We start from the raw sequence: 19,251 nt of genomic DNA on the forward strand, positions 1-19,251 counted from the left end.
CTGACCTCAGTTGATCTGCCTGCCTCAGCCTCCCCAAGTGCTGGGATTAAAGACATGAGCCACTGAGCCAGGCTTTTATTTAACTTTTATAATGAGTGACAATGTTTCCATCACAAGGTAACACAGCCCCAAATTTTCAACAAGATTTCATTGCTTCCCATATCTTGTGAAACAGAATTTAAAGTCCAGCAGTCTGACTGTGAGCGGGAATAGTAACCAAGTGCCAAACAAACTAAAGCAGCCTAACCACTTTACATAGGTCTGCGTGTGTGATCCTTATCATTAGAACAATTCACAGTATCACATTTTCACAGATGACGACATTGAGGCCCTAAGAGCTTAATTCATAGGCTAAAGTCACAAAGTTATCACGAGATGGGACAAGACCCATGAGCCCTTGAAACTGCACTCAAAAGCACCTTTCCCTGAAACATGATTCAAAAGGCATCCAGGAATATAAATCATGCATTAAGGCACTGCCTGCCTTTGGGGAGGCTAGCGATCGGCAGACACATGAATGCCCACAGTGACCTTTCAGTACATGCAGCCCACAGGTGGAAATTAACATTTAATTTAATTTAATTTAATTTAATTTAATCTACTCTCTGCGACAGCCCTGTCCAGTAGAACTTTCTGTGTTGATGGAAATACTCTACAATTCTGTGCTGTGAGATACAGTAGTCACTCGTCAAATAATGACTATGAAGCACTTGAATGCTATGTGGCTACTGTGACTGTGAACTGAGTTTTTTGTTTTGTTTTGTTTTGTTTTCCATTTCATTTTAATTAATGTAAGTCTAAGTAGTCCTGTGCTAGTGGCTACTGTATGGAGCAGAGTTGCCCTATAAATCATGTCAGACACCACAGCAACCACACTGTTGAGGGCTGGACCCCTGGACAGGCTTCCCAGATGGATGAAGACTCCATGACAGCCAGAATCAAAAGGCTGCCAAAACAGCACATTGGAGCCAGAGCCTCACAAAGCAAGGAAGAGAATGGAGGGGAAGCAGCTGCCACCGTCACTGCCTCAAAGCAGGCTTAGGGAGAACGAATAAGAAATACAGGATGAGCCGGCACTATGACTCACGCCTGTAATCCCAGCACTTTGGGAGGCTAAGCCAGGTGGATTACCTGAGGTCAGGAGTTCAAGAGCAGCCTGGCCAACATGGAGAAATCCCATCTAGACTAAAAATACAAAAAAATTAGTCAGGCATGGTGGTATATGCCTGTAGTCCCAGCTACTGGGGAGGCTGATGCAGGAGGATCACTTAAACCTGAGAGGTGGAGGTTGCAATGAGTCGTGATCACGCCACCGCAGTCCAGCCTGGGCGACAGAGTGAGACTCTGTCTCAAAAAGAAAAAAAAAAAAAAAAGAAAAGAAATCCAGGAGGAGATTCCCAACTTCACTCCTGCATCTGTGGTTTTCTCCACTAAAAAGAACTAAATTCTCTTTTCTAGCCTCCTTCTTTGTGGATAATACTTACTCTGGGTAAAATGCCTTTCCCAACTTTACAATATCAATATCTTAGACATCTTCAAACATAATACACATAGAAAATCACCCTTCATAAAGCCTTTTAAAAATATACTAATTGTAACTGAGCTCTCATCCTTTGAATACCTATTGCATTGGATTTCTGCCCTTCTTATGGAACTGAACTATCCACGATTATATGCTATGATTTCTGCTCCTTTCCCTGCCTCATCACATGAGCCAGCTAGTCCTCACCCACTCCCATTTGGGAGACAGTCCCACTCTCAACATTACAAAGAATTCCTAACATCCAGCAAGACCTTCCCTCACCTTGCATCCTGTCTGCTTCAAAACAGCTCTGCAGCCACACTCTGAACTATCTCAATAAGTCTCTCCTCTCTTTCTCAAATTCTGCTCTCTACCCCTTCTCAATCTAATCCCTTTATGTATATTCTTGATCCTATGGTCCTCTTTCACCCAGGCCCTTACTCAATAATCTCCTGCCACATCATCAGTCTTTTCTTCTTATTCCCTCTTCCTATTGGTCTCTGATTGAGGTCCTTCCAATGTGGGTCTCTCCTATCCTAACAGATTTTTCCAACAGGCTACCCTCTGAAGATAATCACTGTCCTTTCTTTTAAGCTTTTCAAGATAATTTATAACCCCTTACCAAACTCCCCTAAAAAACTAGTTTCTGCTACAAACATTACAAAACCACCATTGCAGAGGTCACCTAAATAGTCACCTAAACTCCAGATCTATGTATCTTTTTTTGGTTTGTTTTTTTTGTTTGTTTTTTCTTTGAGAGGGAATCTCACTCTGCTGCCCAGATTGGAGTGCAGTGGCACGATCTCAGCTCACTGCAATCTCCATACCTCCTGGGCTCAAGTGATTCACCTGCTTTAGTCTCCCAAGTAGCTGGGATTACAGGCACCCACCATCATGCCCAGCTAATTTTTGTATTTTTAGTAGAGATAGGATTTTACCATGTTGGCAAGGGTGGTTTTGAACTCTTGACCTCAGGTGATCCACCTGCCCCAGCCTCCCAAAGTGCTGGGATTACAAACATGAGCCACCACACTCAGCCACCTATGTATCTTTTACTAAGTTCTTTCTTTTCTTCCTGAAAGCTCTGCAGTATTTTGAACTATACTGACTGTCCCTTCCAACTTGAATTTTTGATTCATTCACCACGTTTGACACTATACCAGCCAAGTTCCCCCAGCTCTGGAGATTAATAATAATTATATAAATAACTAGGTATTATAATTAAGAAAATAATTATTATCATTATTCCTAATAATCAGCCCTTTGCTCACCATATTCTGTTACTACTGATCTCAGCTGCCAAATCCGCACTCACGTCATTTCGAGAATCACCTCTAGGCAAGCCCTTCAGCACCAGCAACCCAAATCTCTATGTCCACTACCTAGCAGGACGCCTTCAACTACAAGTTCCCAGCACTTCAAGGTCAACACGTCTAAACAGACTTCCTTCCTTTCTCTAAGAATTCCTTCCCATAGAAGCCTCCCTACTTCCGTCAGAAATAAAAATGCTCTCAACCTCCAATCCATCCCACTGTGGGCTATTAAACGTTAATGTTTTCAAAACATCACTTTGCAACCACCTACTACTTAAAATCCCCAGTGATTCTGAGTGTCTACAGGCCAGGTGTCCAAGCTCCTCAGCCAAGTATCCAAGGCTCACCCAAAGGTGGCTTCGCCTGCAGCCCAGCTTCCTCCTCCCACCCCTCTCCTCACCACTGAGGGTGCACTCAACACTAGCTCAACAGGCTACCTGAAGCCGTTCCCTGGTACCTTGTGCTCTCTTTTCCCTGTGCCCAGTTCGGCTCTGCTCCTCCTCTCTCACGGATGTAAACTCTACCCTTTCTTCAAGGTCTAGAGGAAGTCGCATTCTTTTACCAAATCTTGACTGACTGCTGCACCATCAGTGAATTCTTCCACCTCTACACTCCTAAGTCACCTGACCCTGGGCCTTTGCATTTTACATGGCCCACTTATCTCCCTACTTCTCTAAACAGAGATCATTTCTTCTTTGTTTTTGTATCTTCTGTGCTAAGTGCAGGTACAGGGCACTGCATAGTGGATACTAAACATTTTCTCAAAATGCTAATGAGTGACAGATTAGGTAGCATTATTACCTGACCCTTGAGGGCCTTGAAAGCCAAGCTATATATAAGCATTTTATTATAGGCAAGGAGAAAATAAAGGCTTCTCTATTATAATTAAATTACATCACAGGCTGGGCGTGGTGGCTCACGCCTGTAATCCCAGCACTTTGAGAGGCCGAGGCAGGTGAATCACCTGAGCTCAGGAGTCCTGGCCAACATGGTGAGACTCCGTCTCTACTAAAAATACAAAAATTAGACAGGTGTGGTGGCGCGCACCTGTAATCCCAGCTACTCAGGAGGTTGACACAGGAGAATCACTTGAACCCAGGAGACAGAGGTTGCAGTGAGCCGAGATCGTACCACTGCACTCCAGCCTGGGTGACAGAGCAAGACTCCATATAAAAAAAAAAAAAATCCATCAACAGACAAAACTGTATCCATTTTAGACACACGTCAAACCTCAGTCAATCTGAATTAGCCAACAGTACAAATGCAATATTCTTAAATGCCATATTATAATATAAATATTTACACCAGCCTCCCTATGCTCCTCATTAAGCTATTATTTTGTGTAATATTTTTAAGTGAGGCATAACATGTACAAAGTGCAAAAAATATACTAGTTTTCACTGTGGACTTGATGATTTTTTACATATGTATACACTGGCATAACTACTGCCCAGATCAAGAGACGAATGATTTCCAGCAGCCCCATAAGGTTAAACAATACTGTTGTACTTAAAGAAATGTATATGCAGAATCTATTTTAACGACAAAAATCTTAAAGTAATAGCTATTTCCCTATATTTAGCTACAATAAATGTGAAAAGATTACAGTTATCCCCACAATGTGCCAAATACTAAGACCACTAATGGAAATAATGGAGGTACAAAATGGGAAAAAAAAAAAAAAAAGCAGTCCTTATCTACATGAAACGTACACTCTAGTGGTAAGAAGGAAGTGGAAATCAATCATTACAAGGCAATAGGTTATGTGCCCTAATGGAAATGTGCAGAGTACCCAGGAAGGGGCACCCAGGGTAAGAAGACTTAACAAAGAAGCTAACACCTCAAATAAGCCTTGAGAAATAAACAGGAGTTCATCAGGCAGAGGAAGTAATAGCATGCCTAGCAGAGGGAACAGAATAAACACAGAAACAACGTTCACAGAACGTTAGACAATCTGTTGTATCTAAAACACAGCATATATGTAAAGAAATGACAAGAAGTGAGCCTCAGAGACAGGCTGAAGCCAAACTGAAAAGCCTGGGTTTTATCCCCAAACAGTGAAAGCCAATGAAGCTTTCCAAAAGTAAAGAAGAAAAAAAGATAATTAGGTAAGTATTTATGCAATAATTGAGGTAAGTGTTAAGTATTAAAAAAAAAAAAATAGCACATCATTCTGGAATGCTTTCTGGAGGTGATGGCAAATAGGCAGAGCCTCAGAGATGAAGAGAAGCTGAGGAGGAAGAGGCGAGCACACTGCAAAGGAGCCCTGGACCATGGGTCATTTGGTGGCTGGCATGTGAGGAAGCGTGGGGGACAAGCAGCAAGAGAAGGGGAAAAAGGAAGGCAAGGCCCATCTTCACCCACCATACCAGAGACGGTCTTCAGGAATTTAAGCCCAAGAGAAAGATAACCAAACTTCAATTTTAGAAAGATCTCTCACACAACAATACAGAGAAAGCAGATAGGACTGAAGGTAGGAAGAAGAGTTACAATCGAAAACTTCAAACAATGAAGACAGGGACTCTATCATCCCAGTCAGTTTTCTTGGGAATGATGAATGTGACGTAAGAAAACATCAGAAGGATACTTACTACATAATACACCCAGGGAATCCATCTATGAGATCTATATCTATATAAAATACATTAATATACAAAAATATAAACTACATTAGAGAAGCCTCATGAAATCATATAAAAATGTTTATAACTTAGACACTGAGTGGACACAACATGGACTGGAACCTGGAATGATGCTGCTGACCTACCTTATCAGAGCAGTTGACTTTAGCACCATTTTGCAGTAAAAGATGCACTATATCTGCATGTCCTCTCCCTGCTGCCCAAATGATGGGGTAAACACTGTACTGCTAGGATAGATTGGTAGGTAGGTAGGTAGGTAGATAAGCAGGAAGGAAGGAAAGAAAGCAAGCAAGGAGGGAGGGAGGGAAGGAAAAATAAAATCTTTTAGGTAGATATTTACAACACACATTTGCTAAGTAAAGTAAATATCAAAGGAAGTAACACAAAGCAATGTTCTTTTAATCAGATTACAAACCATTCTCCATTTTAAAAACAGATGAAATACTCGTAATACATAATTGGCAACTAAGATATAACAAATCTTAAATAAACATATATTATGAACACATTTATTTTTGTAAATTCAACACCTTAAAATGTGGTTATCTGGTCAAAAGGCAACACTATTAAGAAGAAAGCGAAATAAGAGGAATGTAAATATATATAACAGAATGTATAGAAAAACAGCATGATTATTTGGTAAATGTCTCTTTTCTTTAAATAAGTTCAGATTAAGGATTCACACAGAAAACAGGAAGATGACTAAAGATTTCAAAATTTCCTTTTGCAATGTTATATAGTTATAATTAACATTTAAGCTCTAAGAGCTGCCTTTTTGCTGACAATTGAAAAATAAACGTAGCTTTAGATAAAAATTCTCATTACTGTGTGTTTTGAAATCATATTCTACATTATGTTTAATAAGATAAAGAATATTTCTACCCACAATGAAGCCAAGTATAATCAACCTTAAGTATTTCCTAAGAAAACTTACCACTTATAATACAAACAACTTTGTTTGTTAATGCTTACCAGACCAGTGACACTTGGATTGGCACCATGAGAAAGAAGCAAATCTACTACATCAGTACGGCCTTTGTAACATGCCCACATGAGAGCTGTCCATCCTCCCTAAAGAAAAAAAGTAGGGGTAAGGGAATCAAACGTTAGATCATCTCTGAGTATAAAAAATGTCACTAATGAAATTTCTTTAGTAAATATCTTTATAAACCATTGTTTCATGATGGTAGTATTATATAGGTTTAAATTCCCAGGCTCCCCAAATACAATAGTACATGAAGTAAGTCAAATCTCTTGCATCCACATATGGTTAGTCTAAAGTTTATACTCTATAACGAAACCTGAATTAGAGAACATTCGTTATGAACTCTTCCAAATTTCTAAGATTTATTTTGGCTGTCTAAAAATATTTCTTCAGGCTGGGCGTGGTGGCTCATGCCTGTAATCCCAGCACTTTGGGAGGCCAAGGCAGGCGGATCATGAGCTCAGAAGTTTGAGACCAGCCTGGCCAATATGGTGAAACTCCATCTCTACTAAAAGAATACAAAAATTAGCCGGGCAAGATGGCGTGCACCTGTAGTCCCAGCTACTTGGGAGGCTGAGGCAGAAGACCCACTTGAACCTGGGAGGCGGAGGTTGCAGTAAGCCGAGATTGTGCCACTGCACTCCAGCCCAGGCGACAGTGCGAGACTCCATCTCAGGAAAAAAAAATGTTTTTCTTCAGAAAACTTTCTATGTTCCTAGATATTCACTTCTTTATATGAATTTAAACTTTATCCAGAGAGAGATTCTAACAATCATATTCAACTCCTACATTTAAACACATCCTTTAAACCCCAGATTATTATAGTACCTCTTGCTAAAAGAGAGAGGATGCTAAGGCATCTCATCCATGATCAGGATTTCCAGATGTAGGCAAGGTCATCGGGTATGAATTAACACCACACTTGATGATGTTCTACTTACTAAGCTACAGGAGCAATTTTCTCCTTAACTATGATACAATTCAATAAAAAAAGACCAATGTAATCAAATCTTACTAAGGAATTTTTTTTTAAGTATGGAGCATCTTAAAAGGGCACAGAGCCAGCCTGAAAGAGCTTCTAATGGATAAAGTTGGAATAACTTGAGCAGTAATATTAGTACTGGACTATAACCCAAGGAATAAATATTTATAAGTCCATACTGAAATAGAAAGATATAGATAGATATATAGATGAATGGATGAATGGATGGATGGATGGACAGACAGAGGACAGACAGAGTAGGGTGTGGGGAAGGGAAGCAGGCACTCTTCCTTACAGAAGAATTCTAATTAATTAATGCAGAACATATGAGGGCAGCAGAAAATCATCATTACACCACCACAGTTATGGTAGTAACTGTTGCAGGTAAGATTCACTGATGAATGCTAAATCAAATAGGTGAAAGTTTAGTCAGAAGAAAGGTATTTTGTTTAGTCTCAAAGTATCTTCCCCCAAATATTAAGTAATTACAAACGGAAAAATAGTACCCTTACAGTAACAGACACTACCCTAATCAAGAGATGAAGGCTGACATCACCAGTGACACCAACTGAAATCACCTTCCCCCAGGAGGTACACCAAGAAAAGCACATCGCCTCTGGGACATCCTTCCCTCTAAAGCACATCTGCATGTGAACACGAGAAACATCTACAAATCCAAACTGAGGAACATCCTAAAATTACTGATGAGTACTCTTCTAAAGTGTCAAGGCCGTGAAAGACACAACGTATTTAGGTCAAATTACAGAGCTGGGCATTTGGTCAAGTAAAGTCTTACATCTATATTTTAACTTGTAAAATACTTGCCCAGAACTTTTTTTTTTTTTTTTTTTTTTGAGACAGAGTCTCACTTGTCGCCCAGGCTGGAGGGCAGTGGTGCAATCTCAGCTCACTGCAAGCTCTGCCTCCCGGGTTCACGCCATTCTCCTGCCTCAGCCTCCCGAGTAGCTGGGACTACAGGCAGCCACCACGCCCAGCTAATTTTTTGGTATTTTTAGTACAGACAGGGTTTCACCATGTTAGCCAGGATGGTCTAGATCTCCTGACCGTGGGACCTGCCCACCTCCGCCTCCCAAAGTGCTGGGATTACAGGCATGATCCACCGCACCCAGCCTTGCCCAGAACTTTTTATCATCATGCCCTCACTTCAATTTGAATAATGTCCCAGCTGGGCATGGTGGCTCACGCCTGTAATGCCAGCACTTTGGGAGGCTGAGACAGGCAGATCACTTGAGCTCAGGAGTTCAAGACTAGCCTGGGCAACATGGCAAAACGCTGACTCTACAAAAAATACAAAAATTAGCCAGCCATGGTGGTGTGCATCTGTAGTTCCAGCTACAAGGAGGGCTGAGGTGGGAGGACCACTCAAGCCTGGGGGACGGAGGTTGTAGTGAGCCGAGATCGCGCCATTGCACTCCAGCCTGGGTGACAGAGACCCTGTCTCAAAAAAAAAAAAAAAAAAAAAATGAGGCCTAGGCAGGAGGATCACTTGAGGTCAGGAGTTTAACAACAGCCTGGCCAACATGGTGAAATCCTGTCTCTACTAAAAACACAAAAAGTGAGCCAGGCGTGGTGGCACATACCTGTAATCCCAGCTCCTTAGGAGGCTGAGGCAGAAGAATTGCTTGAACCTGGGAGGCAGTGGTTGCAGTGAGCCAAGATTGTGCCACTGTGCTCCAGACTGGGCAAAGAGCGAGACTCCGTCTCAGGGAAAAAAAAAAAAAAAAAAAAAAAGAATAATGTCCCTCTGGCCCCCTACGTAAGAAACTACGAGATAAAATTTTAATCTCAAGAAAATGAAGCTAAATTGGCAAAAGATTGAGATGAATTAACTATAGTATAGCTTTATATTTCATGAACTCTTTCTTTACTATGGTGCCAGTAAAGGTCCTCACAGGAAGAGTCCCCACTAGACTTCTGATATTAATCCTGGAATCCTTCCTGAGCCCCACAGGACCTCAGTGGTCACTCTCCTTTCCTTAAACAAGTCCCAGGGACTCTGTCTTCCCTCAACTTGGTAGTTACTACTGCCCACCCACCCAATCCTTTGAGGTTAAGGTCCCACAATACTGGTTACTAAGAGAGACAAGGTCCTCAGTTTCCCTAATTTTCAGTGTTTTAAAGCCAAAATAAAGACCCTTTAAATGTTAAAGGTTTCCTGGTCATCACTTTGAAGAAATAGGGAGAACCAAAAAAGCTTAAGAAATCAGTTTTTACAAATCTTAAGGCACTTTTACACATTCATAATGTATATTTTATTGTTCCTAATTCCCTTGCTGATATATGTAAAACAATGATAGAGGAGAAAGCCTTTGGAGCAGGGAGACCTGATTCAAAACCCAGCCTAAGTGCTTACTAGCTGCGTGACCTAGGATAAAGATTCACCTCTTCCAGTCTCAATTTCCTCAATTATACATTGAGAATAAAATCTACCCTTAGTCCATAGGATTGTTCTAAGAAGTCAGTTAAATGACACAGCAGCTATAAAGCACCTAACGAGGCCAGGCATGGAATAGCTACCTACTGGTATAGTACCTATTGGTATGGTACCTATTCCACACCTGGTGTCTTTAGGCGCTTTACAGCTGCTGTGTCATTAACCCATCTGATAATCTGGTAAGGTACCTTTAATAAAGTATTGAGAACTCGATAACTCCCTGCATTTCCCTTCTACCTTTCGTACCAACAAGGCAAGAACCACACTTCACTCTCAGATGTCATATCCATCTTTGCCTCAGTTACTGACATCATTATCTTCTCTCCCTAAACTTTCACTGCAACGTACTTAAATTCTTTTTGGAAATACATAAGATACCAGCGGTTCCCTGTATCTTCCTATAAAAATAAGGATACCACCCATAGCACTTAGTTTTGAGAACAAATATAAGATTATACAGGTTGAACTACTGTGAAATTTTAATGTGTTATTAAGTGCAAAATGGTGAAATGCTAAGGCTTCTTAAAAACTCAGACCATCTGTACTTCAAAAACCATCATCAGCTAAGTAATAAATATTTTATATATCACAGCAGATCATTTTCTTCCTTTCTTCTACTGTTTAAATCAACTTTTAAAAGGGCTGAACATTTTACAGAATTAGCCAGAAATGACCTCTCTCTTCACCTTATGCTTTAACCAGATGCCAAGCTCAAGTAAGAGCTAAGTAATAATTAAGGATCACATCTTGTTAAACTTCTGTCATGCACAGATAGCATGTCTGAAAATAATCACATTTTAAAAATAAATCTAAAAATATTATTCTGAAAAGTGTAACTTTGAATACCTGGTAATAGTTTTAAAACCAAATGCTGTCCCTCCTAAAGTCCTACCTAAAGGAAACAACTGTCTCAGAAGATCCAAAACGTTGATATATTAAAGAGTAATGAGTTATTTGTAACAATATGTCAGAATTTTAAACTCTGAAATAAACGAAAAATGACTAAGAATGTACTATGAGGTATAGTATAACACCTGGGTTTTAAAACATTCTTGAGGGTCATTTCAATGTCCAACCCCAAATTCTAAAAACATTATAATAATATCATTTCACACATAAAAATACAAGATTTCACACATATCTATGATTATAAACAAGATTTCAGCTACTGAAGAACATATAAAAATGTCCATACCATATCACGGTGCTCCAGGTTAACCCCACATTTCAGCAGTTCCTCTACGATGTGTACATGCCCTTCTTTCGATGCGGATATAAGTGCTGTCCAATTATCCTTGAACACATATTTTAAAAGTTATCATTTCAAACCAAAAATAACACTTCAAAGTAAGGAAAACTAAATTTCACCTTACATACCAAATGATCATACCAAGTTGACATGATGTGACCCATGCTAACTAAACTACTCTACAGTCACACTGAAGCTCTCTTAAGAATCCATTTGTCCACTTGCATCACTAAGAATGGGGTAAACATGGTTTTATAACCGCTTGTTCAGTCTTCTCACTGGGCTTCTAATCATATACTGTGCTTTTTAAAAATGAGAAAAGATGATCATCAAAACCTCAAAGCTAATCCTCATGGCTAGCCACCATGACTATAATTTAAATTCAAATTAAAGAGACTGAAATCAGATTTAAAAGCACATTAACAGGCTACTAGACTACAGAGATCTCAAATGTTTAGATACAATGTGATAAAGAAAAGAACTATTCTCCTTTATTTTTTAAATAAAGGATATAAGCATCCTATGTTAACTTTTATTCCTAACTGTAATCATTCAATTAAGAAACAAAACAGATGTGGCCGTGTGACCCTCAAAAGCAATTCCAAAAATACAGGGAGAATCAGAGGAAATGTAACCGTGTGGAATGTCGATTTACCCCTCAGAGGTGGTATCAGAAGGGACCATACATTCCTGGCCATTATCATATGTAATGATATTTATAATAAGTTACCATTATAGGGAGTTATTTAACATGACTCATATGTGGATATCTTCTGGGCGGACATTTAACTGTATGTACACATGCTCTCTATTCAGCCAGTCTCATCCATATACAAAAACCAAAGAGCTGAGATCCTTCATTGAAAGTAAAAATTTCTCTCCTGTATTACTCCTTTAAAAAAAACACTGATACAGCCCACTAGGCAAAGTTGAAATATATGTAAAAGTTTTAATTATTACTTTTGAATCACCTCTGAAAAACAAAAAACACAGCAAAGAAAAGAGTGAGCAAATGATGAGTAAATTAATATATACCAAATCTTCCAGATTGCAGTTAGCTCCATTCTTAATTAATTCCTTCACTATTTCCAGATTGCCTTGTTCAGCAGCTATCATCAGTGGAGTCTGGCCACACTAGAAAATATAAAGGACACAGGGAACTTATCAAGATATGCTACTTTTACTAAAACACCACAGTTAAATATACCAAACATTTTCATGAATGTATGTTAAGCATTGGTTAGTTGTGTTTACTATATTTAATTCAGAAATAGCTTTGAACTTTAAGTTGCAGTTTAGTAGTAATTTAAAAGTCAAAGAAAAAATAAAACATAATTTTTCTTCCCACAGTATTAACAATCTGTTTTTGGCCCTGCAAATTCATTTAAAGCAAGTAAATATGAATAACACTAGGATTTGGAATGCAATTACTGAAATATACATAAAATTTCAGAATACTTATGGTAGCCAAATTCTCTAACAATACAGGTAGAATACGATCTAGAATGTGTTTTTAATTACATATAGATGTTTTGTCTGAAATAGGACCATAAGAAGAGAAGTAAAATAATGAATAAAAACAACCAGGTGCTATGTATAATACACATATGTAGTTTTTTTAAAGCCTTCTCTTAGAAACTTAGTTCACTAAACTAAATAAAGCTCCTACTAGTGAAATCAGTGTCCCAGCCTTCGGGTTAAGAATGAGTCACAGGAGTACAGAGATGATGCTCCCTCAGCCCTGGAGACAAGGGCAGGGCTCACGCAGTTAGGTACCTGGACAAGTCACCCCTACCAGTAAGCCTCATCTACTGCAAGTGCAGTCAAAAGTTATCATTTTCTGTAAGTGCCATGACAGGAAACAGATTGGCAAGTACCAGGTTAGGCCGGGCGCAGTGGCTCAAGCCTGTAATCCCAGCACTTTGGGAGGCCAAGGTGAACCGATCACGTGAGGCCAGGAGTTCAAGACCAGCCTGACCAACATAGTGAAACTCCATCTCTACTAAAAATACAAAAAATTAGCCAGACATGGTAGCACACATCTGTAATCCCAGCTACCTGGGAGGCTGAGACACGAGAATTGCTGGAACCTGGGAGGCAAAGGTTGCAGTGAGCCAAGATCGTACCACTGCACTCCAGCCTGGGTGACACAGCAAGACATGTCTCAAAAAAAAATTAAAATTAAAATTTTTCAAAAAAGGAAGTACCAGGTTAAAGAGTGATGATACTAAAGGTACTAAGACACACTAAGGCATATGAGAAAAATGTACACCAAAAATTAAGTTTAATTATGTAAACACTTAAACACCTACTTACTACATGCATATTAGTATGGGGGGAAATATCTATGATTCTTTTAAATGCCCACCTGACATTATTCCTCGGCTTAAAACCCTTCGATGTTTTCCCATAGTTCTTTTGGATAAGAACCAACATCCTTACCCATGCTGACACAAACCCTGAGTGATGTGGAGCAGGGCATGTGCCTGGCTCTTGACCCAGTCTGTGCCACCTCCAGCCTCAACGTGCCCTCCTGCTCATTCCCACCTCCTTACTGCTCCCCTATAATTTACTTCTCCTATACTAATCCTCGTTTGTAACCACATTTTTCTTGTGTGATTAACAACTGATCATTTCTGTCTCCCCTAAAGGCCGGGAAACATGTCTGTTTTGCTTATGGGTTTAAAACTATATGCCCAGTGTGAGGGACAGTGACTGCTACACAGGTATCCAAATATTTGCTGAGTAAACGAGTGAGCAAAGTCTCAAAGAATTTAAAATTCTATTAGGCATAAAATCCAAATAAGCAAACAGTTATAATGATTAGCAAAATACAACAGATGCTGTTATAAGAATAATACAAGTAAGGATTTAAACACAAACACTGGTTTAAAGTTCAAATATCGGTCACATTAAATACAGACATTCCTCTGTAAGGATGGATGCTAAATTATATGTGGTAGCCACATGTCATCCAACCATGGTCATTAGGGAATGACGCATTACACATAAATAGATTTTCTGGGTGAAACAATTTATCTTCTCAACATTAAAGCTGATTATAACTTTTATGATAATCATCATTCTAAAAAGCTATGCACGTACGGCTACTTGTTAAACAGATTACCTGAAACATTACATTTATAATTCTGAGTCTAACTACCAACATCAATTACTTTGCCATGCATGCCTCTGTCAGCTCTAGGTTCTTTGGTATACATTCTATAGAACTGTTCTCCCTTCTAATCTACTGGGACACAAAGTCAGGTATAGAAGTCATTGGTAAAATGTATAAATTAAAGCAATAGACTCTAAATCCACAGTCCTGAGGATACATCAATTTTACATCACAGTTTTCAAAATTATAATTCCAAAGACTCAGGGAAGTTTTCTGTTTACTCTCTGGGTCACAGTTACATTTCAGATGTTCACATAGATAAGTGTTTCTAGATAATGAGAGAAAAACATAATATAAATGTTTTAATAATATAAATGTTATAAATATATAACATAATATAAATGTCACAAATACATACAACACAAGTAGGAAAGATGGTATAAATTTGATAGCCTAGAAACATGCCAGATGAAAGACTTGAACTGTCATTCTCTTTTCTTGCAGAAACTACTAGTTGTCTACCCAGCATGTAGAAAGACAGGGCTTGTTGGGGGTGGCAATGAGCTCAGCTGGAAAAAAAACACCCAGTGTTCAGCCTCACTTGCAGCTGGAAATAATCCCACAGTGGTGCCCTGGCTAGCTCTCCCAGGAAAGCTGTCAGGGACTAATTCTGCTGGTCTGTGCCTTTTCCTTCTTCTTGGCCGAACTGAGACACAGTGCTGGAGCTTTTGAACATGACGGATGTGATGCAATAGGTACACAGTGAGGACTGGAGAGAAAGGAAGGAGCCTGGGTTCTTGAGGATATCCTGAAGCCATCATATTAGCCTTGAAATGGCTCATCTAGCTTGTCATAATGACAGAAAAACAAAACCTTAATTTGTCTAAATCACTGTTTTGAGAGCTGTTCCATGCAGTACAAAGCAATTCTTAACTGATGCACCTTTTGTATCTACACTATCCAAAAAGATAATGACTTTCAGGAAAGGCTGCCATAAAGTTTTACAGGATCCCCAAAAATAGAACGATTGTTACTTTAAAAGTTCGGCCTGAAAACAAAGCCTATCTTTGGATTCTCCTAGTTCTTGCTTAACCAGTCCAGTAACTACAGTTGTAGAGAGAGAGTAACTTATATCACGAGAACTTTCATTTTTCTACTTGAAAATGAATCAATAAAGATCCTTTCCATACCTGACCCTACACATCCCAGCAAATTCCATGCCTATCTCCTTCCAGAAAACACAGGATTACATAACCCACATAAACCCTGCTCTACTACTTATAGTGACCTCAAGCCAAAACACACCAAAAACAAAACAGAACACTATGCACCTACTGAAATACTGGACTTTAGCTCAGCTTCCCAGAAGACTACAACGCAAAAACAGCTACTATTCAAGCATCTTTTTGCTCTTCCCAATTTCCAGGTTCCCATTTCTACTTATTTAAGTGCATGAAACCTAAATAACCATGGTTTTTTGTTTTTTTTTTTTTAAAGCAGTCCTTCTGGAGGGTTTCTACTTCTTCCAATAACTATAGTGAAACTAAAATATTTTGAAATCCTCCTTTGAAATTTCCTTTAAAGTCTATTTACAGACCAGGCAAGTGATTCTCATGCCTGTAATCCTAGCACTTTGGGAGGCTGAGGCAGGAGGATCACTTGAGCCCAGCAGTTGGAGAATAGCCTGGGCAACATTGTGAAACTTCATCTCTACAAAAAAAAAAAAAAAAATTTTTAATGAGCCAGGCGTGGTAGCACACACCTGTAGTCCTAGCTACTCGGGTGGCTGAGATGGGAGGATTGCTTAAGCCCAGCATGTCAAGGCTGCAGTGAGCTGGATCATGCCATTACACTCCAGTCTGGGCAACAGAGCAAGATCCTGTCTCAAAAAAATAAAATAAAATAAAGTTTACTCATAAACATATAGCAAATTCCATTGCTTAAAGTCTCAGTTCATTTTCTTCAACAGGAGAAAAATGACCAGCCTCAACACTATTCCCTTATACCAAGGAGAGCCGAGAGTGACTGTTTGTTCCTTTCAAAAATAAAATAAAAATAAAAATGTTTCGCTACTCTACAAAGGACAAAGATTTGCCATCACTGAAAATATTCATAGGCCAAAGATGTATCTAGTTTATAAATAAACCAATAAAAAGAAACTAGAATTCACTGTTTGTGGCCAATTATGTGCTAATAAACACAGTATCAGGCAATTTTACCCCTTTTTAAATTTGTTTATTTTATATTTCTTAGAGATAGGGTCTCAGTCTGTCACCCAGGCTGGAGTGTAGTGGTGCAATCATAGCTCACTGCAGCCTTGAACTCCTGGGGTCAAGCGATCCTCCCACCTCAGCCTCCCAAGTAGCTAGGTCTAAAAGGTGCCACACATAGCTAATTTTTTTAGAAGTAGGGTCTCACTACAGTGCCCGGGCTGGTCTCAAACTCCTAGGCTCAAGAGACTCAGCCTCTCAAAGTGCTGGGATTACAGGTGTGAGCCACTGCATACAGCCTACCCACATTATTTTAATTGATCTAATACTTAAGAATCTTTCTCAAAACTGATAACCAAAACACATTAACATGAAGTTACATAAAAATAAAACGAGAGAAAAGGGGAAAAAATACAAACAACTTTTTGTAATTCTATTAAAATTACATTTTATCAGAAGTTGTAAAAGCAAAATGCTAAAAAAAAAAAAAAAAAAAAAAAGAAACCAGCTTTTACACTGAGCCATAACTGGACAAGCCTAGGTGGTTTCAAATTATCACTTTAAAACTCCAATTTAAATTGATACAATATTAAACTGGATATGTTAATATCCATTAAATGCTTATCTCGCATGATGCTAAACTAAGCTCTATGCCACTGTGCTTTACTCCTTATAGCAATAAGATTAATTTTACGCTTACTGATGTGCTATCTTTTCCTTCCGAGTGAAGCTGTTTTCTCAGCATTCCCTAGACAAGTGTCTCTGAAGTAAATTTAATGTTTTCAAACTATCGTATGGTTATTCCAAATACGCTAACATATGCTAACAAAATGACTACTTCTGTAATAATTTTATAACAATTAACCTCCAATCATAAGTATCTTATCTATGTATAACAATTTTTGACTATTCATTATCATAGAAGGGGGTAATGATGTTAACTAATGAAAATATATTTTGTTCAATATAGAAACATTGAAAACATAGGCATTATCATTAAATAAACTTTATTATGAAAACTCAAAGAAAAAACATAGAGCTTAAACAGATTATAATCTGTTTAAAGTCAAATTGAGCAAAGTTCAAATATGAACTCTACCAAATAATACATTGGATAGGAAACTGAGTAATTCAGTCATTTACTCATAAATAAAGATAAATAACAGTATTAATCTTTACACAGCTGCTATGCAAGTTAAATGAGCTAAGATATAGAAAATATATACCAGAATATTTGCATAAGTATTCAATAAAAACATTAGCTAGCATAATATAATTGTAATAACAACATTTTTATATCAACATTTCCTTAACAACTGAGTTAACATTAAATGAAATTAGGTACCACAAGTCAGAAAAAGTAATAATGAAGTAATTACTAAGTCAATTTAGCAGCTTTAAAAACCTTTATACGTCAGGCATGATGCCTCATGCCTGTAATCCCAGCACTTTGGGAGGCTGAGGCGGGCAGACAGATTGAGTCAAGGAGTTCAAGACCAGCCTGGGCAACATGGCAAAACCCCATCTCAGCTAAAATACAAAAAGTTAGCCAGATATGGTGGTGCACACCTGTGTCCCAGCTACTTGGGGGGCTGAAGCAGAAGGATCGCTTAAGCCTGAGAGGTCAAGGCTGCAGTGACCCCTGATTCTGCCACTGCACTCCAGCCTGGGCAATGCAGTGAGATTCTGTCTAAAAACAAAAAACAAAAGCAAAAACATGTATAATATTTGCACACTCGTGTTTATAGCAGCATTATTCACAATAACCAACGGATGGAAGCAACCCAAATTTCTAGCCACAGAAATGTGCTACGTACATACAATGAAATATTATTCAGCCTTAAAAGGAAGGAAATCCTGTACGTGCTATAACGTGAATGAACCTTGAGGATATTTTGCTAACTGAAATAAGCCAGTCACAAAAAGACAAACAGTATGTAAGTCCAATTATATGAGGTGTCTAAATAGTCATATTCATACAAATAGAAAGTAAAATGGTCACTGCCAGGGTTTAGGGAGAGGGAGAAAGGCAGAGCCATTGTTTAATAGACAGAATTTTGATTTTGCAAGATGAAAAAGTTCTGGTAGGCTGGACGGAGTGGTCACGCCTGTAATCGCAGCACTTTTGGAAGGCCAAGGCGGGCGAATCACTTGAGGTCAGGAGTTCAAGACCAGCCTGACCAACATGGTGAAACCCCATATCTACTAAAAATACAAAAAATTAGCCAGGTGTGGTAGCACACAACTGTAGTCCCAGTTAGGAGGCTGAGGCACGAGAATCACTTGAACTCAGGGGACGGAGGTTGCAGTGAGCTGAGATCACACTACTTCACTCCAGCCTGGGCGACAGCAAAACTCCGTCTCAAAAAAAATAAAAAAATAAAAAACAGAAAAAGTTCTGGAATCTATTGCCCAACAATGGAGAAATACTTAATACTCCTAAACTGTATCCTTAAAAATGGTTAAGATGGTAAAGACGTAAAATTTTATATTATGTGTTTATCACAATAAAAAATAAATAAAAATTTTTATATGTCTACACAAGATATATATGTAAGCAAATATATACAAACACATAAGTATAGATACATACATATATAGTGTAAAATAAAAAGTCACTCCTTATTCATCTTATCTACTGGCAAGAGATATTATACTCTTGAAAACACATGCAGTTCTAAGAGACAGGGTTGTTTTCCTTCAGTTTTGTACAACAAACACATACCCTGACACTCACAAAATTTACACAAAACTGTATTAGCACCTAAAATGTCC

The 19,251-nt window shown here is 38.6% G+C and overlaps 1 protein-coding gene across 15 annotated transcripts in view; it reads right to left on the bottom strand.

Moving 5' to 3' along the window:
- KIDINS220 (kinase D interacting substrate 220) overlaps positions 1-19,251 on the bottom strand; it is a 109,298-nt gene that overhangs the window by 78,564 nt on the left and 11,483 nt on the right. For 8 of the 15 annotated variants that reach the window (XM_073022762.1, XM_073022759.1, XM_073022757.1 and 5 more), the window contains exons 3-6: positions 12,184-12,282; positions 11,095-11,193; positions 6,450-6,548; positions 5,603-5,704 (exon numbers count right to left, since the gene is read on the bottom strand). In XM_073022762.1, coding sequence (XP_072878863.1) covers positions 5,603-5,704; positions 6,450-6,548; positions 11,095-11,193; positions 12,184-12,282 — 399 coding nt within the window. The remainder of the gene's footprint in view (positions 1-5,602; positions 5,705-6,449; positions 6,549-11,094; positions 11,194-12,183; positions 12,283-19,251) is intronic. The other 7 variants (XM_073022763.1, XM_073022761.1, XM_073022758.1 and 4 more) reach the window with 1 other exon arrangement.

The sequence above is a fragment of the Chlorocebus sabaeus genome, chromosome 14, assembly GCF_047675955.1.
Source record: "Chlorocebus sabaeus isolate Y175 chromosome 14, mChlSab1.0.hap1, whole genome shotgun sequence".
Taxonomy (NCBI): domain Eukaryota; kingdom Metazoa; phylum Chordata; class Mammalia; order Primates; family Cercopithecidae; genus Chlorocebus; species Chlorocebus sabaeus.